The following is a 23,648-nucleotide window of genomic DNA, read 5'->3' as shown; positions in this document are numbered from 1 at the left end:
GAACCACAAAGCTTGGTGGGCCGCAGATGGACAGGATAAGGTGGTGGCCAGAAAGACAGACTAATATCCAGGATGGGCTTGGAAGGAAGCCAGTCAAGAGGCCATTTCAGGGGTGAGATGGTGAGATGGTGAGACAGTGACTGTGGGCAGAGAGGGAGGCTGTGGGACTGGAACCCGACAGGGTACTCGTCACAGTGTTGCCATGGTATTATAAAGAACCCAAAAATCTATCCAGAGACTACAAACGGTCATTCACAAAAAGACTTCCTTGCTGACTTGTGTATTTACTCTCTATGTCCCGGTTTTCATCTTAGCTTTCTTTGAAGAGTGTCTTAAAGACACAAGGTTTGCTTTCAAGTCCCGTTTTGGTCAAAATAATACTACTGTTAACTGCTGTTAACCTAGAAATGTACATACAGCCTGTTCGAGGCACATTCTGAGGGCTCCTGTGTTCTCCAGTTTAGTGATTGGAACTGACATGAATGTCAAGCAGCAACATCGGGAAAGAGACCTAAGGAATTTAATGGTGGTTGGCAGACATGCTGACCTTGTCCTCTCTTCTTGGTCTGCTTCATGGGTATGAGATTAGGCCAGAAAAGCAGATAGGAAAAAAGGGAGTTCCTATAAAAGGTGAGTGGAATTGAAGTGTAATTAAAGTGAAAGTGTCCTCCCCCTAGTTATTTTTAGTAAATTCAATGTCACTTACATATTCTTAGGCTTGCTTACTGTGGAGATGGGAGGAATAAAGAGAATTGCAATTGGCCTGACGAAAAGCAATTTTTTGTAAGCAATTAAGGCAATGGTTTTTTTTTACATCCATTTCTTGTTTTAAATCAGAGTAGTTTCGACTCCCGATGCAAGGTTATAATCAGAAAAAACAAAGGTAAATGTAATCAAACACACAATCTCTATAGAAGCCAGAACTGGACCTCCTGCCTGCAAGTGTTACATGAAGTGATTCAGTTGAATTCCTCCACTAATTAGAAGCGAAGCCTTTAAGGGACACGTGAGTAGGAGCTGGCGCAGCTATGGTATAACAGAGCTGGCATGAACTTGGAAATGCCAAGGCCTCAATTTACTTACGCAGGTAGCATGGAATATAGGCTTTTGTTTTTCACTTTCCTTCTGCCAGGGTAGTGAGCAATGGTTCAAAAGTAGAAAATGAAATGTTTTACTTAAAAGAACACAAGACATTTAAGGTTAAAATGTTTTCAGCCAACTCAAGACAGACCTGGGATCCCTCCAAGTTGAACGTCTGAGCGTTATGACAGAGGAGCATGACATCTTTCTCCAGGTCACCCAGGCTCCGGTACTTATGATTACGAATTCTTTCCTAAGGAAAGGTTTGGATAAAAGAGAAGAAAGAAGGGGGAGAGAAAAATACAACAGTCATAGCTTGGTTCACAAAGCCCGATTCTCCCTTTGTCTTCTCGGCACACAGCCTTGCCCGGATGTGGGACTGCGCAACGCCAGGGGTGCCATTCACAGGGCCCACCCTCCCACGCGTGTGCCTTCTTATGAGGGGGAAGGAGGAGCATAGGGAGGGAAAGGGAAAGAGCAACGGGTCTGAAAAGTCTGAAATGTCTTAAATAAAATACAATATAATAGAGCTCTCAACACGATGATTGAGTAATGCCCATGTAAAGGCACAAGTACATCCCAGCCTTTCTGGTGACAAGCCCTGGGTGGGAGTCGGCGGTGACCAGACAAGATGCCACTGCCACATCCTAACTATCACAGTTTCAATGAATTTACACTTCTTGATTAAAATAAAGTTTGTAAAAACAAAAAAATATCTACCTTTATTTTTTTGAAATCCACCGGCTTCCTAATTAATTCATAGTATTCTGGTAATTCTTTCCTTGAAGGTAACTGAATGAAGACTTCACTGAGCTGTCGCCCTGAACTGTAGGGGGGGGGAAACAAACAGACACGTAACAGATCATGCACTACTGAGGAAAGGTGCTATTTTATTTCATTTCAGAAAGTGTCAGAAAAGCAAACTGGCATCCCGTGCATAATTGATGTGGGGCTCTTTATATCAAGGAAAACTTGATACTACAACTCTACTAGAGACTAATGCCTCTTCCGCGAAATCACATTAAAATACCATTAGGTCCCCACTTCTGTCGCATCTGATACGAGAGGTCCACTGCAGATTTCTTTCGCAGCAATTCTTTTAATTTTGATAGAAAAATTTTAAATATCCCATTCAACCTAAATTCAGTTTTTAAATGAATAATAATTGAGTTGGTAAAACAACAACAGACATTATTTCCATATTCCTTTGTCTTCAAATTCACTTTATATTCATAGGTTAGAATATACTCTGGAACTGCAAATGAAAAGCTTTTATATGTACCTAGTGACTATCTTTTCAGTCTTGTTCCTTTTAGAGTATTTTACGCACTGTACCTTTATTATTATTTGCCAGGGGGAGCCCCGTCATCTCGCCTAACTGCACTTTTGTGTGTATGGAGCAATTTGGGCAGAAAACAACAAACGTATTTAGCGAGTGTGGATGCCTGACGTTTCTGGAATTAGTGCTGTACCCTCCCCCATGTGCAGGGTAGCTTTATTTGAAAGCAGATTTATTAGCAACAAAGGCTTAGCATTTTGTCATCTTGAAAAACAGGCAATAAAGCACTATAAGCTTTAAACGTCATTTAACATTAGAAGCAGACATGGTTAAAAGAACAAAATACACATAATTTAGATTCACAAGCCTAATATCTGACTTGGCCTATCTGGATCAGTAACAGCTGGTGGGATGTGGTATAGCCATTTTTCACGAAAATCTTGCTTTTCTTATGATGCCATCTCTGTTTCCTTTGTGAGGCCAGAAATATAAAAAAATAACCACAAATCACTGCCATGCCAACTTCAGAAGGTGATTTTAGGAGTGTTCCAGGATGCTAGAAGCAGCAGCAGCAAAGAATGAGTGACAATATGCTGTTTTAATCCACAGTCCCAGTTGTATAATTAAAAAATAATCATAATGACAGTTATCATAAAAAAGGCATGCGCAGTAACTCAAACAGTTGCCTAGCAACCAGTGGGGAAAATGCTGAAGTGCAAAGGGGCCTGCATAAATTAACCGAAAATCCTCTGTCAAAGGGGTGGGCGCGTTTTTCCGTTTTACTGGGTCACTGTTTTATTTTTTAATGCATATATGGGCTTCATGAATACTAAAACCAGGAGCAAACAAAGAGGTTTAAGACTGCAGTTTAATAGGGAATTGGATTTTTAGATTATTGTGGCAAGAATCAAGGTGTTCTCACACTCACAGACTGACAGCCACTCCTACGCAACCCCCTCCCCCCCCCCCCCCCCCGGCCCAGGTTGAGAAATGCATCTGTACCTCTGTAAGTTATGACAAAACCTACTTTAATTACTATCGCCTTCAGCATATGGCCACAATTTCTGTTCTATTCTTTTTCCACCATTCTTAGATTTTATAGACAGAAACATTTTACCTACTTGGAAAGGAATATTTGGAGGGCAACTTATAGATACTAGTTTTTCTCCTTGTATCAGTGACTTCTTTATAATCAGCATTCTTTGTAACCTAGCAACAGTAAAAAAGTCAGACCTCTTTGTAATCTTGGATTTAACACCTGACCCTCAATGACATCTTCCCAGTGTCATTTTCTACATTGCCAACAGATGGTGTCATTTTTCTATTGACAGACTATGAGCACATCTTTGCTTTGTACACCTGTGATGGACATACTCTTAACTTCAGCTGTGCCACTGGTGAAATGAGAAATGAGTGTTTGGCACCAGGAGTGTGATAAAGCTCTTTGTAACAGGGCCCAAATGGCTAAACAATCTCGGTCTGATGTCTCTGTTCTCAGTCAGGTCATAGAAATTCTAGACTCTAGAAGGAGACAAGTCCAGACTTACATGTGCTCATAAAGGAGGAAACTGAATGTTCTGAGACTCAGGGCCAATACTGTAAAATGAGACAAATTTATTCTGTTTCAAAATATTCCTATCCCGCTTCCTTTTTCCCTTTCCTAAGAACAGGGGTCATGGGCAAAAGGAGGACCTGCAAGCTGTCCAAGGAAGTCTTCCTGTGGCTCAACTGTTGGCACCATCGCCGTTTAAACACCCCAGTCTGGCTCTCGCAGCCCTCCTCGGCTCAACCTCTGCAAACCCGGCTTGTACTGCTCACCTGACTCTTCTGGTCAGGAGAGCTTCTCTCCTGTGTACCCCCAAGTACCATGGCCAAGCCCCTACCCTATAACTAATTCCAAGTCTCCAGAGCTGACCCATCTCTCACTCTATGGCTGGAAGGGTCCCTGTTCCTGTCTTCAACTGCCTCTATCCATCCAGGATCGATAACCCCTTCTTCATAAAAGTGAGACATTCTCCTCAATATTAACTACCTCTTGGTACCTCACTGCTCAGAACTTAATCCTTCTACGTGTGTTCCTTCTCCTCCACACAGGGTGGGGGCACTTTCCTTGCAGTCAGACCCTTCCCCGCTCCCCCATCAGAGGCCGTGGACCTGATGCGCAGTGAGGGAGGAAATGCCATGTGGTCCTGGAGCACCTGCAGCTTTCCCATAACCTACAGGCACACCCTTGGTCTGAACACTCGCTAAGGAATCACTATAGCAACTTACTTTTTCCTAAAGTAAAGGTTAAAAAAAATAAGAAAAAAGCAGAAGTGCAGCAGCCTGATAGTTTTGAATTCTTGGCATTTCTTTCTCAAACTTAAGCTGAGCAAAGGTTTTTTCAATATACCTTTTCAAGTGCCTTTTTTTTTCAGTGTTGGAAAGTTTTGTGTTGTTTTTTTTTTTTTTTTAAGTACAGAACAATGAACTAATTGTACAGTGGTTTGCAGAAGGTGTTCTGTTTCTATTGAAATGCTTACCCTACCCCCAAGGCATTTTCCATTATGTCATTTTACACAATTTAAGACCTAAGTATAAATTGTTACCTCGAAGTGTACTTCCCATCACAAAAGTGATACCCGCTCCCCTCCTCCCCAAAAGGATTCCACTGATGGTCTGTAATTTCATATCTACTTCATACAACGATCTGAAACATGATGTTGGTAAGACATAAGGTGGGTTGGGGGAGGAGCGTAACCTAAAATAAAAATGGAAAGGAACCCACTGCACTTAACAGAGTATATTGGTGCTGGTGCGAAGCACAGTTTCTCTTCACGAAGGCCAACGGGAACAGGGACACAGTACCATGATGTCATACTGTGAGATGCTAAAGTCCTACATGCCACTGTGTTAATGGTGGTTTGAAACCCTGCATGTACACCTTACACACACACACACACGCACAGGTTTACACTGCTATGTTTTATCTGGGAACCAATGTTTCTCCCATTACCTCCACATATCCAATGGCAATAATTTCACATCTATACTGCTGTGATTCTAAAATGACGAATGCATACATTATAAACATTACATCTACATTAGCTTTACTTTTGATTATAGTTTAGGTATAGCTGGAGAGTACAGAAGACTGAAATGCTAGCTGGGAAACTGACTCCTTAAAATACTATTATGGCTTTCCAACAAGCCCAAACCAGAAGATACAATATTGAGTGAGTCTTTTCTTTCTTTTTTCTCCTGCTTTATGATTTTTCTCTTTATCTGCCCAAGCTAATCTGCTGACAAGCATTTCCAACAGTTACTTGTGAAAAAGAGATTTTAACTAAAGTTGAAATAGGTCGTTTAGTTAATGAGTAAAAATGTGGCTACCTTGCCTCTGTAAGAAAATGATGTCATGGTTTAGAATACCACTTGGAGTTGAAAGAATTTTACAGAAAAGTTATTACAGTCCTAAAGGAATCAAACCCAGGAAATCATGTGGGGAAAAAATATAAAACTGGGTCAACATTGGAGGGCAGTAGGTGAAAGTGAGCTGTTCCTTTTCAGGGTCAGATTCCTGAGAGATTTATTTAATGCATGTCACCTAAACATGCACGTACATCAGTAGCGCCCAGAGAAAGCTCCTAGACACCTGAGCCAGCCACAAATTAGGTGTCACAAGCTCCTGGACTCCGTATTCACTGCTGAGATCTCTCTTCTGAATCTTAGTGCGTACTGACTGATGACAATTCCTGACAAGCCTGGAAATCTGACTTCCCAGACTCTTGAAGCACATATGAGATAAAGAACAAAACAGAATGGGGTAGGGGTAGACTTGCCTTTGGTAGTGGAATTAGTAGGTGGTAAAAATCACTAAGGATTATGTTAAGGATGTAGGTACATGATGGGCCTGAGTAATCCACAAAAATAAGGTTACATCTGGTTAATGCAAGGTAAACGCCCTGAGGTAAGGAGACTATAAAGGGCTCACTCAGCTCAATAAGAAAAGCACTAAGGCTTTATCAAGAGCCTTAAATACAATCACACTCTGAAGCATAGTTTTACTTTTGGTAATCTGCTCTAAGCTAAAATGTAGATACATATATATTTTATATAAAGATATCTTATATATGTGTATACACACACGTGTATTTGTATGTATATATTTTATATGTATGTGCATATATATGCATAATTATATGTGTATATAAATATGCATGTATGTATATACACATAATTTTATATGTATATGCTAGAGTCTAAAATTATGTATTTTTAAATTATGTGCCTTAAAGAATGGTAAATATTTGTCTAACATTCACGGAAAAAAAGAACACAGGGTATGACATTTTAAATGCAGGACAACTTCAATGAGGTTTTAAAAAAGGTATTAACTATATGCCAAAGCATAAAAAACACGAACAGTGAGTTCTTATTCAACAAAATGAAGATTTACAATCTCCTGTAATCTGCAACCATATCATCATACATAAATAAAGTAGGTCTCACACTTTTATGGGGTTACCTTCTTTGAAAACATGCTGTAAGTTTCCCCAGAGAGAGGATGTCTAAGGGGCACATGTCCCACCTTTATGTATATCACCATGAACATCCCATCTCACCAACTGGCACCTTGTAACTCTACCCTACAAAGTCAAATAAAGAGAATAATAGAACAGAATAATTCTACAAAATTTTTAATATGTTGCAACTGTCAGAATCTACTATATAAGTTTCTATTTCTTCAGAATTGTCTCATTGAACTTACTACTGCGAACCAGACGTGCTCAGCAGGGCATGGGATTCAGAGAGGATTACTTGTTTGCTTGTTTATTTAAGCAAGTGTTTTGAGGAGACATAGGAGAAGATAGATCATCTATCACTTGACTTTTTAGAAATAGTGACTCAGGACATCTAGATGCTTCTCTTATTCTCACTTAACATTTCATAATAACAGGTACAGGTACAGGATGCTAACTGTCCATCTGTCTAAATATGACAGCTAAAAGGACTGCTGTGTCCTTGGTTGGCCGCTTCGCCAGCTTTCATCACCTCAACTTGTAGACCTGGATGTCATTCTTCCTTCCAAAAGCTAAGGACCTACCTTCCCTTCCACTGCCTATTCTGTCCTTTGATCTTTCCCTGTGTCTCTACTTCATAAAAGTAGAAAAATGCTTCCAAGATTTTGGCTGAATAGAGACACAACTCAAAAGCAGAAAGCTTTTGCAGGCAAAGTCAAATGCTTCTACACCTGAGCCGCAAACCCCAAGAGGCACTTTGTTAAAGGGGTGGGTCATAGCAGGCTCCGGAGCATTGCTTTTTCCTATGATGGGCCTTTTATAGATTCTTAAGGAGACGTACAAGGTGTGATTCTAAAGGAATGAGGCAGCTTTCCTCCCATGAATATACAAGAATATGGGGTTGGGCAGAAGTAGGTTTACATCTGTGAGTATACAAAACTGTCTATTCTTGTATTATTTTCCATACGAACTGTAGACCTACTTTTGTCCACCCCTGAATATGCCCAAATAAACTGCCATCGTTCAGTGCAACCCATTTTTGATGAAAACCCTTACAGAGTTGTTTTGAAGACAGTTTATAAGACAGTAAGAAAATGAGTTCTGCTATTTCCAGCTGGGACTCCTTCCCCTCCCTCAGAGAGGCCATTTATGCTGGAAGGGCCCTGCAGCTTAGAGAGGTGGAGACCCTGGGCTTCTGGGCCAGGCTAATGCTGGAAGCCTGGGGGAGGCCTTTTGTGCCTCAGAAAGCAAACAAACCAAGTTTATTTGTGGCCTGCCCACCTGCTGTATGTGGGTATAATTGGCTGAGCAACAGAAATAAGTGTCAAGTCACCAGAAGTCAAAGCGGCCTATTCCAGTAAACATCTCAAAGTATCGATATTTGTAACGAGGGCAAAATAAAGTGCTGGAATCTGGATTTCCCTGAACAGATTCTCTCTGGATTAAATGTAGCTACTGAGCTCACAGTGAACATTTCTCAAAGTGTGCTCCATGGAACACAAGCTTAATGGGTTACTAACAGTGTTCCTTGAAAGGGGGGGGGGGGGTTTGTTGGTCAAATGAGTTTGGGAAACACTGGATTAAACAATTAAACAGGCTGCTTTATAGCAAAACTTAACAGAGTCTCTAACTGCACTAGAATTCTCCAAGAAGCTACATTACTGTTTCATGGCAATTTCTCTATAATCTAATTAGGGTATTAAGTGCCAGGGTGCTTGGGCCTGAGATCTAGTCACAGCCCCCCTACCGCATTTGAAGAAATATGGAATGTCTGGTGCCAACATAGCTCAAAATAAATTTTGTCTAAAAGAGCTTCTTGGCTGGTCCTGAGGGGTAGTCAATACTAACAATATAATCGCAACGTCAAGGGCTGTTAATAGCTATGGAGAGAATTTAGATTTTCTGAGCTGCAGTATGTGGGGCTGGGTAGCCCCCCCCCACACGCACACACACATGCATATGCCATGTTTTCATTTCACCCACATTTCTGTGAATGACACCACATTCCCTTACCACTCAGGACAGAGATCCAAGCGTTATCTCCCTCCTCTCACATCTAGGCTGCCCCTAACGTCTTGTTAGTCATGCCTCTAAGTATTTCTTCTCTGTCTTCAGACCCACTGCCATGCCCCATGCTATGCCCCTCTTCCCTTGTGCCCGGTGACCCAGTCCCACCGATCCCTGTGATCCTAAGGGGTCCTGCTTTCCGTCCTCTGCGGCTGCCTACACACACGGGCTTGAGGGCCTCTGCCGCCTCCTCCCTACCCTGCCCAGTCTCCTCGGGGAACTCCCACTCTGCCCACAAGCCCACTGGAAGCTGTCCCCATTCCTGCCCCCCTCCCTCCCTTCTCCTCCCCCTTTACATGTACTTTCTTCAGACTGGGCGCCCGTTATTACTGTGCAGAGCTCTTTCCAGCTATGCTTTAAGGCATTCCATTTTATTCATTTCTCTCCCACTCTCAGTACTTGCACAGAGACAGACACAGAAAATGCTCAGAGCTTTGAACGCATGAAGAAAGGATTTAAAAAAAATAAAAACATGTGTTCATCATAATGCAATCTCTGAACACGTCGTAAATTCAGGCTTATGAGAAAAGGAGGCACACACGAGAGGAAAGGACGAGTCAGACCCCAGAGCCCCGAGGAAGCAAACACCAGCCCCTTGCTATGGCTCTGGAAATGACAGTTTAAACGTGTCTTCTGTAAAAATGGATTGATCTGTGTCCCAACTATCTGAAGTCATACTGTCTAATCAGAAAGCCCAGGCGTGACATTGGAGGCTTGCAATAACCTTTAAGGTTATTAATCCCCTTTCCATGGCCACGTGACCGTTTTGGGAGGAGGAGAAAAAGAGCTTCTAGTTGTCCTTGCTCACTGGGCTGGGTGTTCAGTCTGCATCATACCATTTAGACCTGAAAGCCCCCCTTCTATGTTGTGCGGGTGGAAGTGTTTACCCATGTTGGTACATTCTTTAAGCTGCTCATACTAATAAAGTCAAGTATTTATTGTTTCAATCCCAAAACCTGAATCCAAACCAAGTTGTCAGAGTGGCAAAAACAGGACACAATTCTCGACGTCTCTCAGTACACACTATGGATGGTGTCTGGCTTCCAGGACTGATAACTTCACTGAACACCAATAGAAAATATGTTAAAAAAAAAAAAAAGACATCTTCCTCAATAGTTTCATCTCCACAGAGAGGCGGGGAGGTGCAAATCACCTCCAGTTTTAATCTCCTTCTATAAAGGAGATTGCTACAGCTGGTGGTGAGTCTTCATTCTGAAATACAGGACACAGTTTCCATTCCTTTTCCTCGAACTTGCCCTAAACCAGGTCCTATACTAGTGGAGGGAAAAATGCCTTAAAGGGCGTTATTGGGTTAGCTGACAAACATGGAATAGAGATGGTAAAGTGTTATATTGCTGTTTTTTTAAAGGTACAGACGGACTGAGAGGGGAAAAGAAATATTATTTTCAATATATTAATAACGGCTCCCAACCCTGGTAAATCTTGCAAATCCCTCTCCCCCTCTCAGCTAACATCATCTCATCTTCCAAAGATCTCTACGAGAAAAGCAAGTTCTACTTTCCACCCAATAGAAGCAAAGGCACACAAAGGTTAAACAGACTGGCTTAGGACACTTAGGACCATAGGTGACAGACAGGCCAGAAGTCACGCCCTGAACCCAACCCAGCCACTATTTAACTCCAGAATGTCAGACACAGAGCACCACAGGCGATCCGAGCACCGCGGTCCTTTCCATTGAGCTAAAGCAAGACAGCATGAAGTTAGGAGGCCCGCAGGATGTAAGCCAGAAGCTGCGCTGGAAGGGAGGGCGAAGCAGCAGAAGCCCATGTCCCAGGTGCTGCAGGTCGGGGCAGGCCTGCTGGGGACGCCTTGTAAGAAGTGCACTTACAGAATGCACAGACACCCCCAATGGAAACACTGCACAAACAACCCCCAGAGCCACGGCCAGCGCTCTGGAATATCTGTGCCTCCACCCTGCACTCCGAGCAGGGGTCACCAGGAGGCGGCTGCAGAAACTTGATTCCGACTCCTTAGGAATCGGTCTGTTTGGCGTACACCAAGGGATACCTGTATTTAGAGACACGGGGGTACAAGACAGATCCTGACCTGTTTCCTTCTATTTCCAACTGAGAATTACTGGGCACCTTCTCCACGTTACACCTGTGGTAGAGTAGAAAGAACACTAGAGTCAGAAGACCTGGGTACCCATCCCGGCCTGGCTCCTGCCTCCTAGGGTTGGGTGACCTTGCATCATTTGTGTCACTCTCGGAGCCTCAGCCTCCTCACCTACCTGCCTTGCCCACCTCATGGAAAGGTGGGGAAGATCACATAGGGTTATGTTTGGAACCTCATTCTGAAAAAATATACACTTCTCCAGAAAGGGGGTAGGAGAGGGATTTCCTAACCTCTTTGGGACCTTTCCAGCTTCTCTCAAACATGTCAATGCCTGCTACCCTGGGTCCCATTTCCCTCCACACGCATTCTGTGTGGCCCTTAGGATGCACGCTCCATCCATTGTTCCAGAAGCAGTGGGAGACAGGCAGCATTTACTGGGGGGGTGGGGGGGTGACCTTAGGATAGGGATAAGCTTTAGCTTATCTGAGTCTAGCTCCTCATGTGTAAAATAGGGGTAATACTTACCTCAGGAAGTTGTTGTGAACATTGAACAGGATGCCATGCTTGGGGAGGGCACCAGCACACAGAGGGGGCACCAGACAACTGCCAAACCCAGTTCCTGAATATCACCTAGGGCGGGGGCCTCTACTTCCCAGAACCCTATTCTATTCCAACAGCTCACTGAGATAATGATCTTTAACTGGAAACCACAAGAAAGCAGCACCTGGGGTCTTTATTCCTTTCCAGGGGTTCAAGGGGATCCTCCCCAGTTGAGGAATTGGAAACTGCTGTGCTGGTGTCCCTTTGTGTGGGGACAGAGAAGTGGCTGACAGGCGTGACAAGTTTGGAGAAAGCCCTCCACCCCCTCGAGATCTTACCCTGGGCAACCTTGGGCATACACGGCCCGCATGTGGCCACTGCGAGATCCCCTCTCAGAGCCACTGCTCACTCTGCCTTAGGAGAGCGGGAGGCACTGAAGAGAGGGCAAAGCACAGACAGAGAAGCGGAGGGGAAAGTGCAGGCTACCCTCAAAATCCAGAGATGTAGTTGGAATGTCTGAAATAGAAGGGGTGGCATGCAGGAAAACCACGTTGGAAAGGGCCAGACTGTGGAAGACTATCTTTCCCATGGTAGAAGTCTGATCGTCAGGTAGGCTACTGAAATGTTCAATGGGCAGCTGTTGAGGTTCTTAAGTAACAGTAAGACATGATCAGATATGTGTCAGGAAGGAAGGCAGAATGACAGGCAGACTGGAGGCAGGGAGCACAGGCAGGACACCGCTGTCCCGGGCCAGGTCAGTGACGGGAGGGGCCCAGTGAAGACAGGGCTCGAGGAGGCAGGAGGGGCGTGCTGGGGAGATGCTGCTGTGTTGAGGGAACTTGGTATCTGAGTGCATGTTAGGAGTAAGGTACAGAATTGGGAACACTTTTACCATTGCACTATGGGGACGAGGAATTGATGATGGTGCCAACCAAGGGGACAGAGAGGCTGAAATAGACTGTGTCATCTCAGAATGTGTAATAGTGAAGGAAGAAAAACCTGTGAATGACAAATACTATCTGAGACATTTTACGGAACATAGTGCAAATAGTTTGAGAAAAGATGGGCACGGTGCTGTGATTTGAGAGTAACTGAAATGACAGCTCACAGGGGATGTGAGGCTCAGAACAAAGGAAATTCCAGCAAGGTATTTTAAAACGGTACTGATCAAGAGTATGTGGGGACAGACCTACTTGGTGGTCAGCAATCTGATTGGCTTTGGGAAGAAAAAGTACAAACAAACAAACAAACACACCAAAGCAACAAAAAAGAATATTAAATAATGGTATGGATTTGGCTTTAGGAATGTATGTTACTACACGTCTATTTTAGAAAGAATATGAACTGGTATGAACAGTCTGCCTCAGATGGAAGCCTCAGGATGATCAACATGGGAAAGTCTTTGACACAGCAAGTACCTAAATGCACTTCAGGTAAAGCACTTTGGAGACAAAATCTTAGAACAATGTAATGCTTTTTAATGAGTCTGTCCCTTCCACAGAATGAAGTGACTATGTGTGAGCCTTCAAAATAGTAGTCAGCTTTATTCAAAACGAAGGAAATGCTACCAATGCCTTTTTAGTGTGTATAGGAATTAACATGTACACTTAGTCTTTAGGTTGCAGTTTACCAAATCCTTGGAAAGGGGCTATAATGGAATGGAATGAAATGTTCTATTTACCCTGGTAAATGTCGTTATAATGGTTGATTTTTCCTCCCCAAAAGTGACCATAAACATGAGATAAAGTCATTGCAGCCTCATATAATCCCCCCCCCCCCCGAATTCCCCAGTCCACTGCCTGTTCAGTAACATGGGGTAGGAGGGCTATCTCCTCCACCGTATCGTAAGCCCATGGGGCAAGTACCTCTGGCCCTACTCAGCAGTACAGGGCTGGAAATACAGGGGAAGTGCAATAAATGAATGGATGATTTTCTACAATGTGAAAAGAGCTGAGATTCAGAACAAGCTAAGACTTGCCACCATTCCTACAGACAGCATCAGGGCTCACTAAAATGAGGGGCAAGAAGACAGTCCCAGTTCCGGAAAGAGAGCAGAGCCTGAAGAACCTCAGGGAGAGAGGAGCCTTGTGGTTGTCACCCCTGCCACCCCACTGTGTGCCGGGGCCGTGTCCAATCGGACAGGCCAGGCAGGTAGTGCCTGCCTCCCCCACTGCTCCCCTGTGTCCATTCTCAGAGCAGGCCACAGGGCCAGTCCTCACGAAATGCTCCTGCTACAGTCTTCAAACAATTGGTGGAGAGGGATGAGGTGACAATAACCTCATATTCTGATTCCACATTCTTCAGGAATGAGAACAATGCTTGGATTTGAAAAGCAAGGCATAATAAAGGTTGAACAAAAGCTGCTGATAGCAGAATGGACAGAAAGCATATCAAGACGCTTCAAATGAGCTCAAGTGTCCAGTCGCAAACTAATTACATCCTGAGAGAGTGTGTAGATTGCTCCTGTTAATGGTTAAGAAATCAGAGAATAGAAATGGAATCAGAAGACCAGAGATAAGCAAATGTCCCCATTTCAAAAGCAGAACGGAAACTTGAGACTGCTCTGCTAAATGTGCACCCTTGCTAAAAACTTAGGAGAAATTATTCAGATGCCAAGGGGCTCTTTAGAGAAGATAAATAACATCATTAAGGACTAGTAGGGGGTCTCTCAGAAAAAGCCATGGCAGGCTAACCTCATTTCATTCTTTCAGCAGGGATTCTAGGTTGATAGATTAGGGAGCCATAAACGTGGTATGTCTTGGTTTTAGCCTTTCTTGATAACCTTGAGAAAGGAGAGATAAATGTGGGTGACATGATAGCATGGTCATGTGAGTTCACAGGTGGCTAATCAACTTTAAGGATTACTGGTTAATAAATTTGTGTCCACCTGAAGTGATTTGCAGGGGCATGATATAGAGACATGTCCTTTGCCCCATAGCAGTTTCTCAGCAATAGCTTATAGCAAATCTTCAGGTGACCAAAAACCAAAACAAAACAACTCAGAAAGACAAGTAAACAAACATTTTTTAAAAAGGCACAAAAATTCAGTTTTATCAATAGACTAGAAAGAGAAAACAAAAATCAATTAAATGGAACTGAATAAGGGTAAGAATAATATCAGTAGAAATAGGCTCAGAAAGATGAAATTCATAGTTGAAGACTAACCCTGGCAGCATTCCAGTGAGAAAAGAGCTATCTGCATGTTTGGGGGAGTGGGAGTCTTTCCAACAAGTCACGTGTCCGATGTGGGTTAACTCTGTGTCCAAGTTGCTGGAAAAAGTTAACACACTCCTGAGTTATGTTAACAGAATCCTGGTGTTCGGAATAAGAAAGCTAACCACGCTGCAATTAGCCCGCAGGATACCTGTGAAGCTCTGGATGCCATGTTTTAGATGAGACACTAAGAAAGCGGAATGTGCTGAAGGAGGGGACCAGGGTGGTGAAACTCTAGGTATCGCTGGAGAGCAGAGAGGTGTTTCAGCCTCAAGAAGGATGTCCTGAGGTGACTGTGTTTACAAATGTTTTAAAGGACATTTCTTGGATTGAGAACAGATTTACTCTCTGAAGGTCTAAGTGGAACAAATAGCTAGAAGTCAGAGAGTCGAATCCATCTTAATATAGGAAATGGCTGTTGTGTTCAGAGGCGTCCTTTGGTGCTGTGACCTGCCTCCTAACACAGGAGCTAATGCTGGGAATGTCCACACTGAGGCTGGATGACAGTCTGTCAGAGGTTTGAGGACACAAATGGGTTGTGGGAAGTTGAACCGGGTAGAGCTAAAACCCCTTCCAACGTTAAGAGTTGCTCTAGGAATCTCTCCCTCTATTCAGGTAACTATAAGCCATGTCCCTAGACTTGGAATAGCTCCACCCGACACTAATCTTTACCATCTTACTCTACATCTCATCCCGGGGACAATGTTAAAGGGTACAGATGCAAATTAGGTTGAATTCCTTTTCCAAGAAAAAGTCTCAGGGTAAGTATCACATAAGCTGAGAATATGACTTTAAAAGCCTTCTACATAAGCAGAAAACAAAGCACTTAACAAGTCAAAACAAAGTCTTCTGATACTACTTGACACAGTTTTCTGTTTGGAGAAATAAAACGGTGGGAACGGCTTACTGCAGAAGGGTTTTACATTGATGAATCACACAATACTGGTTCTTTGGGGGTGACATTTAAAAAATGATCCTCCTTTAAAATGAGACCTGGCACTGAAAACAAAGGCAATAAATACATGCCTATATTAGTCTCATCCTTTATATAAAATAAAGATACACCTGTCTCCGAATCATAGAAGAACCTTGGGAAAAAACCAAAAAAACCCCCACTATCTCACAAGAGCTAATTAATTCTTACATCAATTAAATATAGATGGCAGGTCTTATTTAACACACTGCTAACCTGCACCACTGACAGAGCTCTAACATCGACTGAGGTGATGGGAGGAAGGTTAGCACAGGTGGTATTTCCTTCACAGGCAGGTTGAGTTACTATATCAGTAGCTGATTTTAAGGGTGCAAAAATCCGAACACATGGAGAGGTACATTTCCCAGCAGCATTCTCTAAAACCAACCAAAAATATGACAACATAGCTAATTACAGTCCTCCTAATTTGAGTGCCTCCTACTTGAGCACCAAGTTTGGTAAGAGAAACAAAAAAATATAAATAGAGTAAGTGCTTTTTCTAGAGGATTACTAACATGAAATATACATGAAACATGCAGCAGTGGGAAATTTCATGCACACTCCCCAGAATTTACCTAAAATGTGGGAGCTGATAGAATGGGCCTTTTCAAAAGAAAGGTAAAATGAATTAATAAATAAAACCAGAGGAAAGGCGAGTGGGGAACTACTCAATATCTGCATGCTGAAATAGTTAAATATCCTTTCACTACATACAACTGAAGACTTGCCCAATAATCATTCCCACAGAAAATGTGTTTTCTGTTATTTGGAAATAAAAAGATGGAAAGGCTGTCAGCAAGGACAATTTATAGTGCTCACCCTGTGATTAGTTATACATAGTCTGAAAGGCTGATTATTAATAGTTAAACTGTTCAAAAACCTTAGGTTGTATTAACTCATCGAATCCTCGTAACACCTCTAGAGGCAGGTCAGTAATGATTCCATTTTGTGGATAAGAAAACAGAGGCTCAGTAAATTGCTCCCCCCCCCCCTCCCCCCAGGAAATGCTAGTTAGGATTCAAACACAGGTAGTTAAATCAAGACAAGAGCTTGTGCTCTAAACTACTGTGCTATGCCTGGCTGACTTTTAAGGGACCTAACCTTATACTGCTCTGTATTTTGGGTGGTTTCTAGGAAAGTGGTCAAGTCTACGGACATGGGTATCAGTAAATCGCAAACTCAAAAGGCTGTGGAGCCAGCCGATAATATAAATGAGTGGAGGGGGCCAGGTGTGAAAAGCATGATGCTAAATGGTAACTGATACTCATACTGGAGGAATGAGAGTGGGTGACGGGGATCGTCGCAAAGTGGAGGCACAAGAGCCCACAGAGCGGAGGCATCCGCGTCTTCACTCTGACTGAGGGAAAGCTGGGTAGTGCTGCCAGAATTTTAGGTTTTTCAAAAAAGGGGGGGAGGGGTAAGAAAAATCCTCTGAAGTTTTTTCAAAAAAGCGCTCTAACTTTTTAAAAAACTATGTGAGACAAGAAATAAAACAATCTGTTGGCAATCTGGCTCACTGGCTGGTGACCTCTTTTATGCCATCACAGGGGGAGATAGCCATCACCTGGAATAACAGACAGGCCTGGCTTCTGAACCTCCCGGGACTTTCTTGGCTGCTCTCAGCGCCACAGCAGCCCTACACTCACACTCAGCAGGTTAATGGAACCAGATGCCTGTCAAATACCAGTGGCACACCTGGGCAAAAAGACACATACATTTTGCTCTCCTGAGACAAAGGCAAAAAAAGTTAGAATTATATGCAGAGTGACAGTCTCTTACATTTTTCTTTACACCGGGGGCTGATAAAATGAGGTATCATTGTCCAAGCTGGCCTCCTGGATGGAAACTGTTCCTGCCTGTGGCAAACCTACCAGTCGGGCTGGGGGTAAACAGAAACTTGACGGAGAGAGTTACTGACTCTAGGTCTACAAGGAAGTTTGCTGTTCACTGTAATAAGAGAATGGACTCGTGGCCAAATTTTCCTTCCTGGATTGCTGTCATTCCCCTGTGTCGATGAGCAGCCCACCCAGACCCAATATAATGGGGCTGTCCTTTGTGGCTACTTCAGAATTCTGCAAGGCGATCCACTTTTCACAAAAACAGAAGATAGTGAAAATAGGAAGCAGGGGACCTAGGTAAAGGAGGGCCAATTATTCTGACCCTTCCACACACATCTCCTCCCACCCACTTGTTACTGTTTCTGAAAACTCCTTACAGATGATATAATAAAGACGTAACAATAAAACCCCATGGTTCAAAGTTTCTTGCTTTTTTGACTATTTAATCTTTATAATGAAGTTTTCTTCCTGGTAAAACACATTCACTAAAGTCACAATGAAAAACTAAAACCACAACTTAGTTATTTGTTTTGAACACTTCCAGGTATAGAGAGCAACACCAGTTAATGTAAAAAAATAAAATAAAATTGGTAACTGAAAAGTGATTAACACCACTATGCAATTTAGAGAAATAAAATGTTTGTTTTGTTTCCTATCCATTTTTCAACTGGAATGAAATGGGATCTTCCCATTAAAACTGCATCACATGATTATCAAATGGAAACCAAATCAACTAACCAGAGTGTAGCCTAACTGGATGATCTACTGGATAGGGCTGACCGATACCCTGCAACACCTCTGTTTTGGTTTTCAAATCATTGTTCACGGTTTAAAATGGTCTGGGGATAGTGTCCAGTATAGATTTTTTCAAAGTTCGCATTCAAACGTTCCCTGAAAAAGAGGTCAGCTTTCTGAGACGCCACGCTGCCTACATAGTAGCGTTACTGGGAAGAGAAAGACTGGCTCAAGCAAGTGCTCATTCGAATGTGCTGGAAGGGAAGAAGGAACAGCAATTTTGATGAAGCATCTGTTTGGTTGTAAAGAGTCTTAACATGAGATCTTTACCTTAAACATGCTAAGACTATTCTTTCTCTAACAACTCAACCCAAAAGCAAAATTTTACTCTACCATTGCAATCCTTCCACCTAAACGACAGTCCTTCAGAGGTCCTTAAGAGCCTCCAGTTTGAACTGTTTTCTTAGTTTTGTAACCTAAACTCCTATTTCCAAATAGCTTACACGCTAGACAGAAAAACATCATCTGTGACAGCAGTAGTGGCCATTTTGAACACGGCAGAAGGCCACCGCCGGCTTTCGGGGAAAGCCACAAGACACAGGTAGAAAGAACGCACAAGCCCCAGGGCGCCTCAGTGGCTCCCGCTCGGAGGTGGTCCCGCAGGAGGTCCCGGGAAGGCCCAGGGCAAGGGGGCAGCACTCACCTGTCTTTGTAGTTTATCACAGTATCGATGATCGCGTTCATCTGCTTTGTCAGTTTGGGGGGGTTTGGGGACAGTTTCTCAGCGGGAGGGCGGCCTCTTCTCTTCTTAGCTTTTTCCACATCATCTTTCGCAGGATCTTTATCCACATTTCTTCGTCTTTTCCGCTTCTTCAGCCGTACTTCCTCTTCCATTTCTTCCAAATTGCCGTCCTCAATGGCCTGTTAATAGGAAATGGAGAGAAATTCAAGACAAGAGAACAACAAATATAGGGAGATACACACACAATTAGAATTAATTAGAATTATATGAAACAAACTAACAACAACAAAATAAAAGTTAACAGCAATCAGTGGAGTAGGAAGAGAGAGGGACCACCACCATATTGAATGAACGCGTCTTTAAACCAAGTCTGTTTCAGAAGCAAAATATGCTGAGGGCCCAGAACACTAATAGTAAAGACTGTGACAAATATGAGAATATCTGTACATTTATGTGTTTGAAGATAACTGAAATTTTGGCTCAATAGGAGAAAAAGACCTTCATTGTCTCATTACTGTAAGGGGGGAAAAGATAAAACTAAAAAAAAAAAAAAAAAAAAAAAAAAAAAAAAAGGGATGAGTGAAGAAAAAATATCCTTGAGAATACATCCTTACAATCAAAGAAGCACTGACCTTTTCTTTTTTAAGATTTTACATCAGTTTATTCATGATTCACAGTATAAATCAAAATTGCATCCAGATTTTGTTCTAACGTAGCCATTAGTAAACAAGGAAACGGAGAAGTACAAAGCCACATTCCTTTGTAAACGCACTTAAATCATCCGATGTAGAACACACACACTCACAAACAACAAACACTTTTTTCCAATTACCTGCAAACGCTTGCTTTAAACCAGAGCCAGCAGCACTAATGCAGAGAGATAATAAAATAGCTATAAAAACAGCCAGGCATAAAAGAAACCTGTTCATAAATGGCTAAAAGATCCATGTGACAGACCCAGAAGTTTAAACTTTTTTTTTTTCCTGGTAAATCTCAAAACTTAAGAAAAATAGAGGGGGAAAAACTGCAAAAGGAAAAAAAAAACCACCACCAACCACAACAGATAAAAGAGTATTTGACCACAGAAATTAAAATATTTTTTAAAACCTGTAAATTTCAAGATTGCCTTCTCACACAAAATAACTGATGTTATTTGTTCCTCCGGCCTCTCAATATTGCCTCCAGTATGCAAATGCTAATCAATCCTTTCTCGTAGCTGAAAGAGCTCTAATCATAAGGCAATTACCTTCATTTCTCCACAGCACCAAACATGGCTAATATTTATGATCATGTGAGTATAACAATCAATATAAAGAGTGATTACAGCTCAGACATAATTTCTTTCACTCGTGTACAATGCCTCCTGAAAAAGAAAGGTTTTGTGAAGAAAACCTGGTGCAGAACACAAAACAACCTGGCATGTTAAAAATGCCAGTGGGATTAAAAAAATATGTTTTCTATGCATCTTCCAATGTGCAAACCCACAGAAGCAACATGCACACAGACAGAATCCTAAGGGAGTCTGAGCCTAGGCCTTAATAATCAAAAGACAATTTCCATCACGATCCTACAATGTTCAGATAACCACTGTGAAGAAGGCGAGATGTGATGAGTTATGAGGAAAAAGGGGAAAAAAAAAAAAAGCAAAAAAAAAAGCTCCACATTATTTCATTAATATTCATTTGCCTAAAAGAAGGACACCCACTATACAGCTAAACACACTGCAGCTAAGCGAAGATTAAGAAAAGGAAATTGTCCCGCAAATCTTGGAGGCTGAACATGCTAATAATAAATACAGCATGCAAGGCTGTCAACAGTTAATGGTATTGCTCTCCTCAAGCACCCAGTTGCACACAGAAATACGGAGAACACCGGTTTTTGATGTGTTACACACCTACACATGCCTGGGATGTAGTTCTACTGAATCTTCAAGACGGCAACGAAAAAGGATATTTACCTTACCACTATCAGCAGGCCGGCTATCGGAAATCACAGTTAGTGGGGATAAAATTAACAAGCCAGCAAAGCAGCGAGCTGCTAGTCTCTTCATCAGCTGATCAGGAAAAAAAAGAGAGCTGGGGAAAGGCTATGTTTTCATATACAAGTAATTTTATTTTACTGAAAATTTAATACTGAAAGGATTGTGGATACTCAAATCTGCTGTTTCATTCTACCTACTACAAGGCCCGAAGCCTTCCTCCTTCAGCCTGTTTTAATATTGACAACTACTTATCATATTTTTTTTTTTCTCCTCTTATTATTCCAGGCAGCAGAATTAGAGATTTTTAGCTCAGGCGGTCTCTGATTCTTACTCGCGTTTTAACAATTAACCCAATAAGAAAACAAATTAATATCCAAATTTACTTTCAAAAATTGAAAACAAGGTATGCTTTTTTTGGCATTTTAAACCTTATTTTAGTGCTTCTGAATAAAACAGGCTGCATGGTTTTGGAGCAGTCTAAGCTGATTTTTTTTTTTAAATAAAAGAATTTCTTTTTCATTAAAAATGCATGTCAGTAACAGCAATGTGCATGTTCTCAAGTTCACATATTTTAATAAAATGTTATTCTACTCTTTAAAGAAAATCCCGAACAACTGTGATACTCTACTTTCAGTTTCATGCTGTAAAAATTTTTCATTGTTTTTCTTTTCAGTGGGATAAATGAAGAGGGGGAAGTTGTGAAAGGATATTTCTACTCTCACCCCCCCCCCCTTAACTTTACAAAAAAGGGAACAAAGCATAAGCTTGTGATATTTGGACTTTTAAATCTCTAAATCTAAGTAGCTAAAAAGCGAAAACAAATTAAACTGCAAAAAGAACTAGTAAAACAATTTTTATTACAATTGCTAATACATGCAGATTCTTATTAAATTTAGGTTTTGGAATCACATGGAAAAACACAAAGTACTGACCATTATTCCCCTTAAATTAAGGTTTTATGCAGGAATGCAGAGAGCTACAAAACATCCTCCCCTCCTCCCCAAAGACCCCAAACACATCCATATGCAGTGCTTGATGTTCAGGGATTTCTAAGGGTCTTGTTCTAATGGAAATCAATTCACTAAATATTTCCCGGTGCTTTTCGCACTTCAAGAGTGGAGTAAGACTACTCCTGCATGTCAGTAAAATTATCCATGGACATTTAAAACTGTTCTTTAATTTTAAAAAATTACTTATTCAACTGGCTCAACTGACTCAACTCGGTGCTAGGGTGGGGGGGGGCACAAAAAAAACTTGCTACACAATGCTAAAGTACTACCCCAAAAAGAATTCCCTTCCAAACCTTTTACCAGCACAACAATGAAATAAATCACAGAAGCAAACCCCCAGTTTCCGACTGGTGACGTGTTGCGCAAGAGTGCGAGCCCTAATTCAACATACAGACGGCTCCCATGCTGAACTGCCTCTAGATTTAATGAAGTGAATAGGAAGGAAGTCGGGGAAAAAAAGTGTACAAATAAGAAATTAACACTTTCCTGCCCTCCGCAAACGGTGAGCTACAACTAGAGCGAAGTTTGGTGAGGCGCTTCTTTCCTTAAAGGCACACCGCACCCTTTTGGCTCCGGATGTCACTAAAAAAACCCTTCTGGTGATTAAAAAAAAAAAAAAAAAAAAAAATCCCCAGCCAAGTTAAAACAGTGAAGCATATTTCAGCCTGCATTTTTTCCTGAATGAAGCTGGGAATTACGCCTTCCTCCACTGGATGGCAACCTTTTTTCCCTCCCTTCTTTCTTTCTTTCTTTCAATTTTTTTTTTAAAAAGAACACATTTTCATGACACAGGCCGGGCAAGAACGAGATACAGACGGACTCCTTCTTCAGTTGGTTCTTAAGAAAGCGGCGTGCAGGCTCTGATAAAATGCAGGAGAGGTGGCGCAGGAACAGCTGCGTTCGAGGAGCCACTCTGCAGCTCGCAGAGCACATGGCAGCCCCGGGAGTTGGCCACACGTGGGTCCAGCCGTGCCCCTGTCATCCTGGCACACACCACGTCTTCTAGAGAGAGACGGACTGTCCAGAGAGCAGGCATTATCCGCTTTCTTCTTAGCCCGCGGTGTAATGAGGAGCTATTATACACGGCTTCACAACACACACCGCAGACGGATCCAGGACTATGAATAGGTAACTGGGGACAAGCAAACAAAAGCCAAGAGCCAGTCCAGGCGCATTGTCTCACTGTGGCTGCCTTTCCCCCTCAGCGTCTCCCAAGCCCACCACGCAGTGTGGCACAGCCCGCACGGTGGAACAGACCATCTTAGGGAAAACTGAAAGGGGCAATTCCAAAGACATCCAGACAATGCATGGGAAATTTCTTGGCTATGAAATGGGGAATTTAGCATTGTAATTACTTAACTCTGATATTTAAATATTACATTTCTGCCCACTGACACATTCTCTCTCTCTCTGGGGGGTGGGGGGTGGTCCTCCCCCCTAAGGAGCTCTAGGATTCCAGAAGAGTCTAGGATGCTACTGGGGGGGGGGGGGTAACAGAGTTGAGGGCTAAGTATTAAAGAATTGGGTCATGTCAATACTAGCACTTCCGGTGGACCACACACACACATCACTAAATTGGATTCCATTATTCGGGGAGCTTAAACTTCCCTCA

At 42.4% G+C, this 23,648-nt stretch overlaps 1 protein-coding gene across 8 annotated transcripts in view; it reads right to left on the bottom strand.

Annotated features, from left to right (window-relative positions):
• Positions 1 to 23,648, bottom strand: part of SMARCA2 (SWI/SNF related BAF chromatin remodeling complex subunit ATPase 2) — a 157,106-nt gene that overhangs the window by 8,318 nt on the left and 125,140 nt on the right. For 3 of the 8 annotated variants that reach the window (XM_081151009.1, XM_081151011.1, XM_081151010.1), the window contains exons 28-31: positions 19,007 to 19,224; positions 10,996 to 11,049; positions 1,801 to 1,906; positions 1,232 to 1,333 (exon numbers count right to left, since the gene is read on the bottom strand). In XM_081151009.1, the coding sequence (XP_081007135.1) occupies positions 1,232 to 1,333; positions 1,801 to 1,906; positions 10,996 to 11,049; positions 19,007 to 19,224 (480 nt within the window). Of the gene's footprint in view, positions 1 to 1,231; positions 1,334 to 1,800; positions 1,907 to 10,995; positions 11,050 to 19,006; positions 19,225 to 21,002; positions 21,099 to 22,329; positions 22,466 to 22,852; positions 22,961 to 23,648 lie in introns of those variants that run through there. The other 5 variants (XM_081151012.1, XM_081151013.1, XM_081151014.1 and 2 more) reach the window with 4 other exon arrangements.

Source organism: Miniopterus schreibersii (genome assembly GCF_964146895.1).
Source record: "Miniopterus schreibersii genome assembly, chromosome: 11".
NCBI lineage: Eukaryota > Metazoa > Chordata > Mammalia > Chiroptera > Miniopteridae > Miniopterus > Miniopterus schreibersii.
This window is presented reverse-complemented; position numbering and strand designations above follow the sequence as displayed.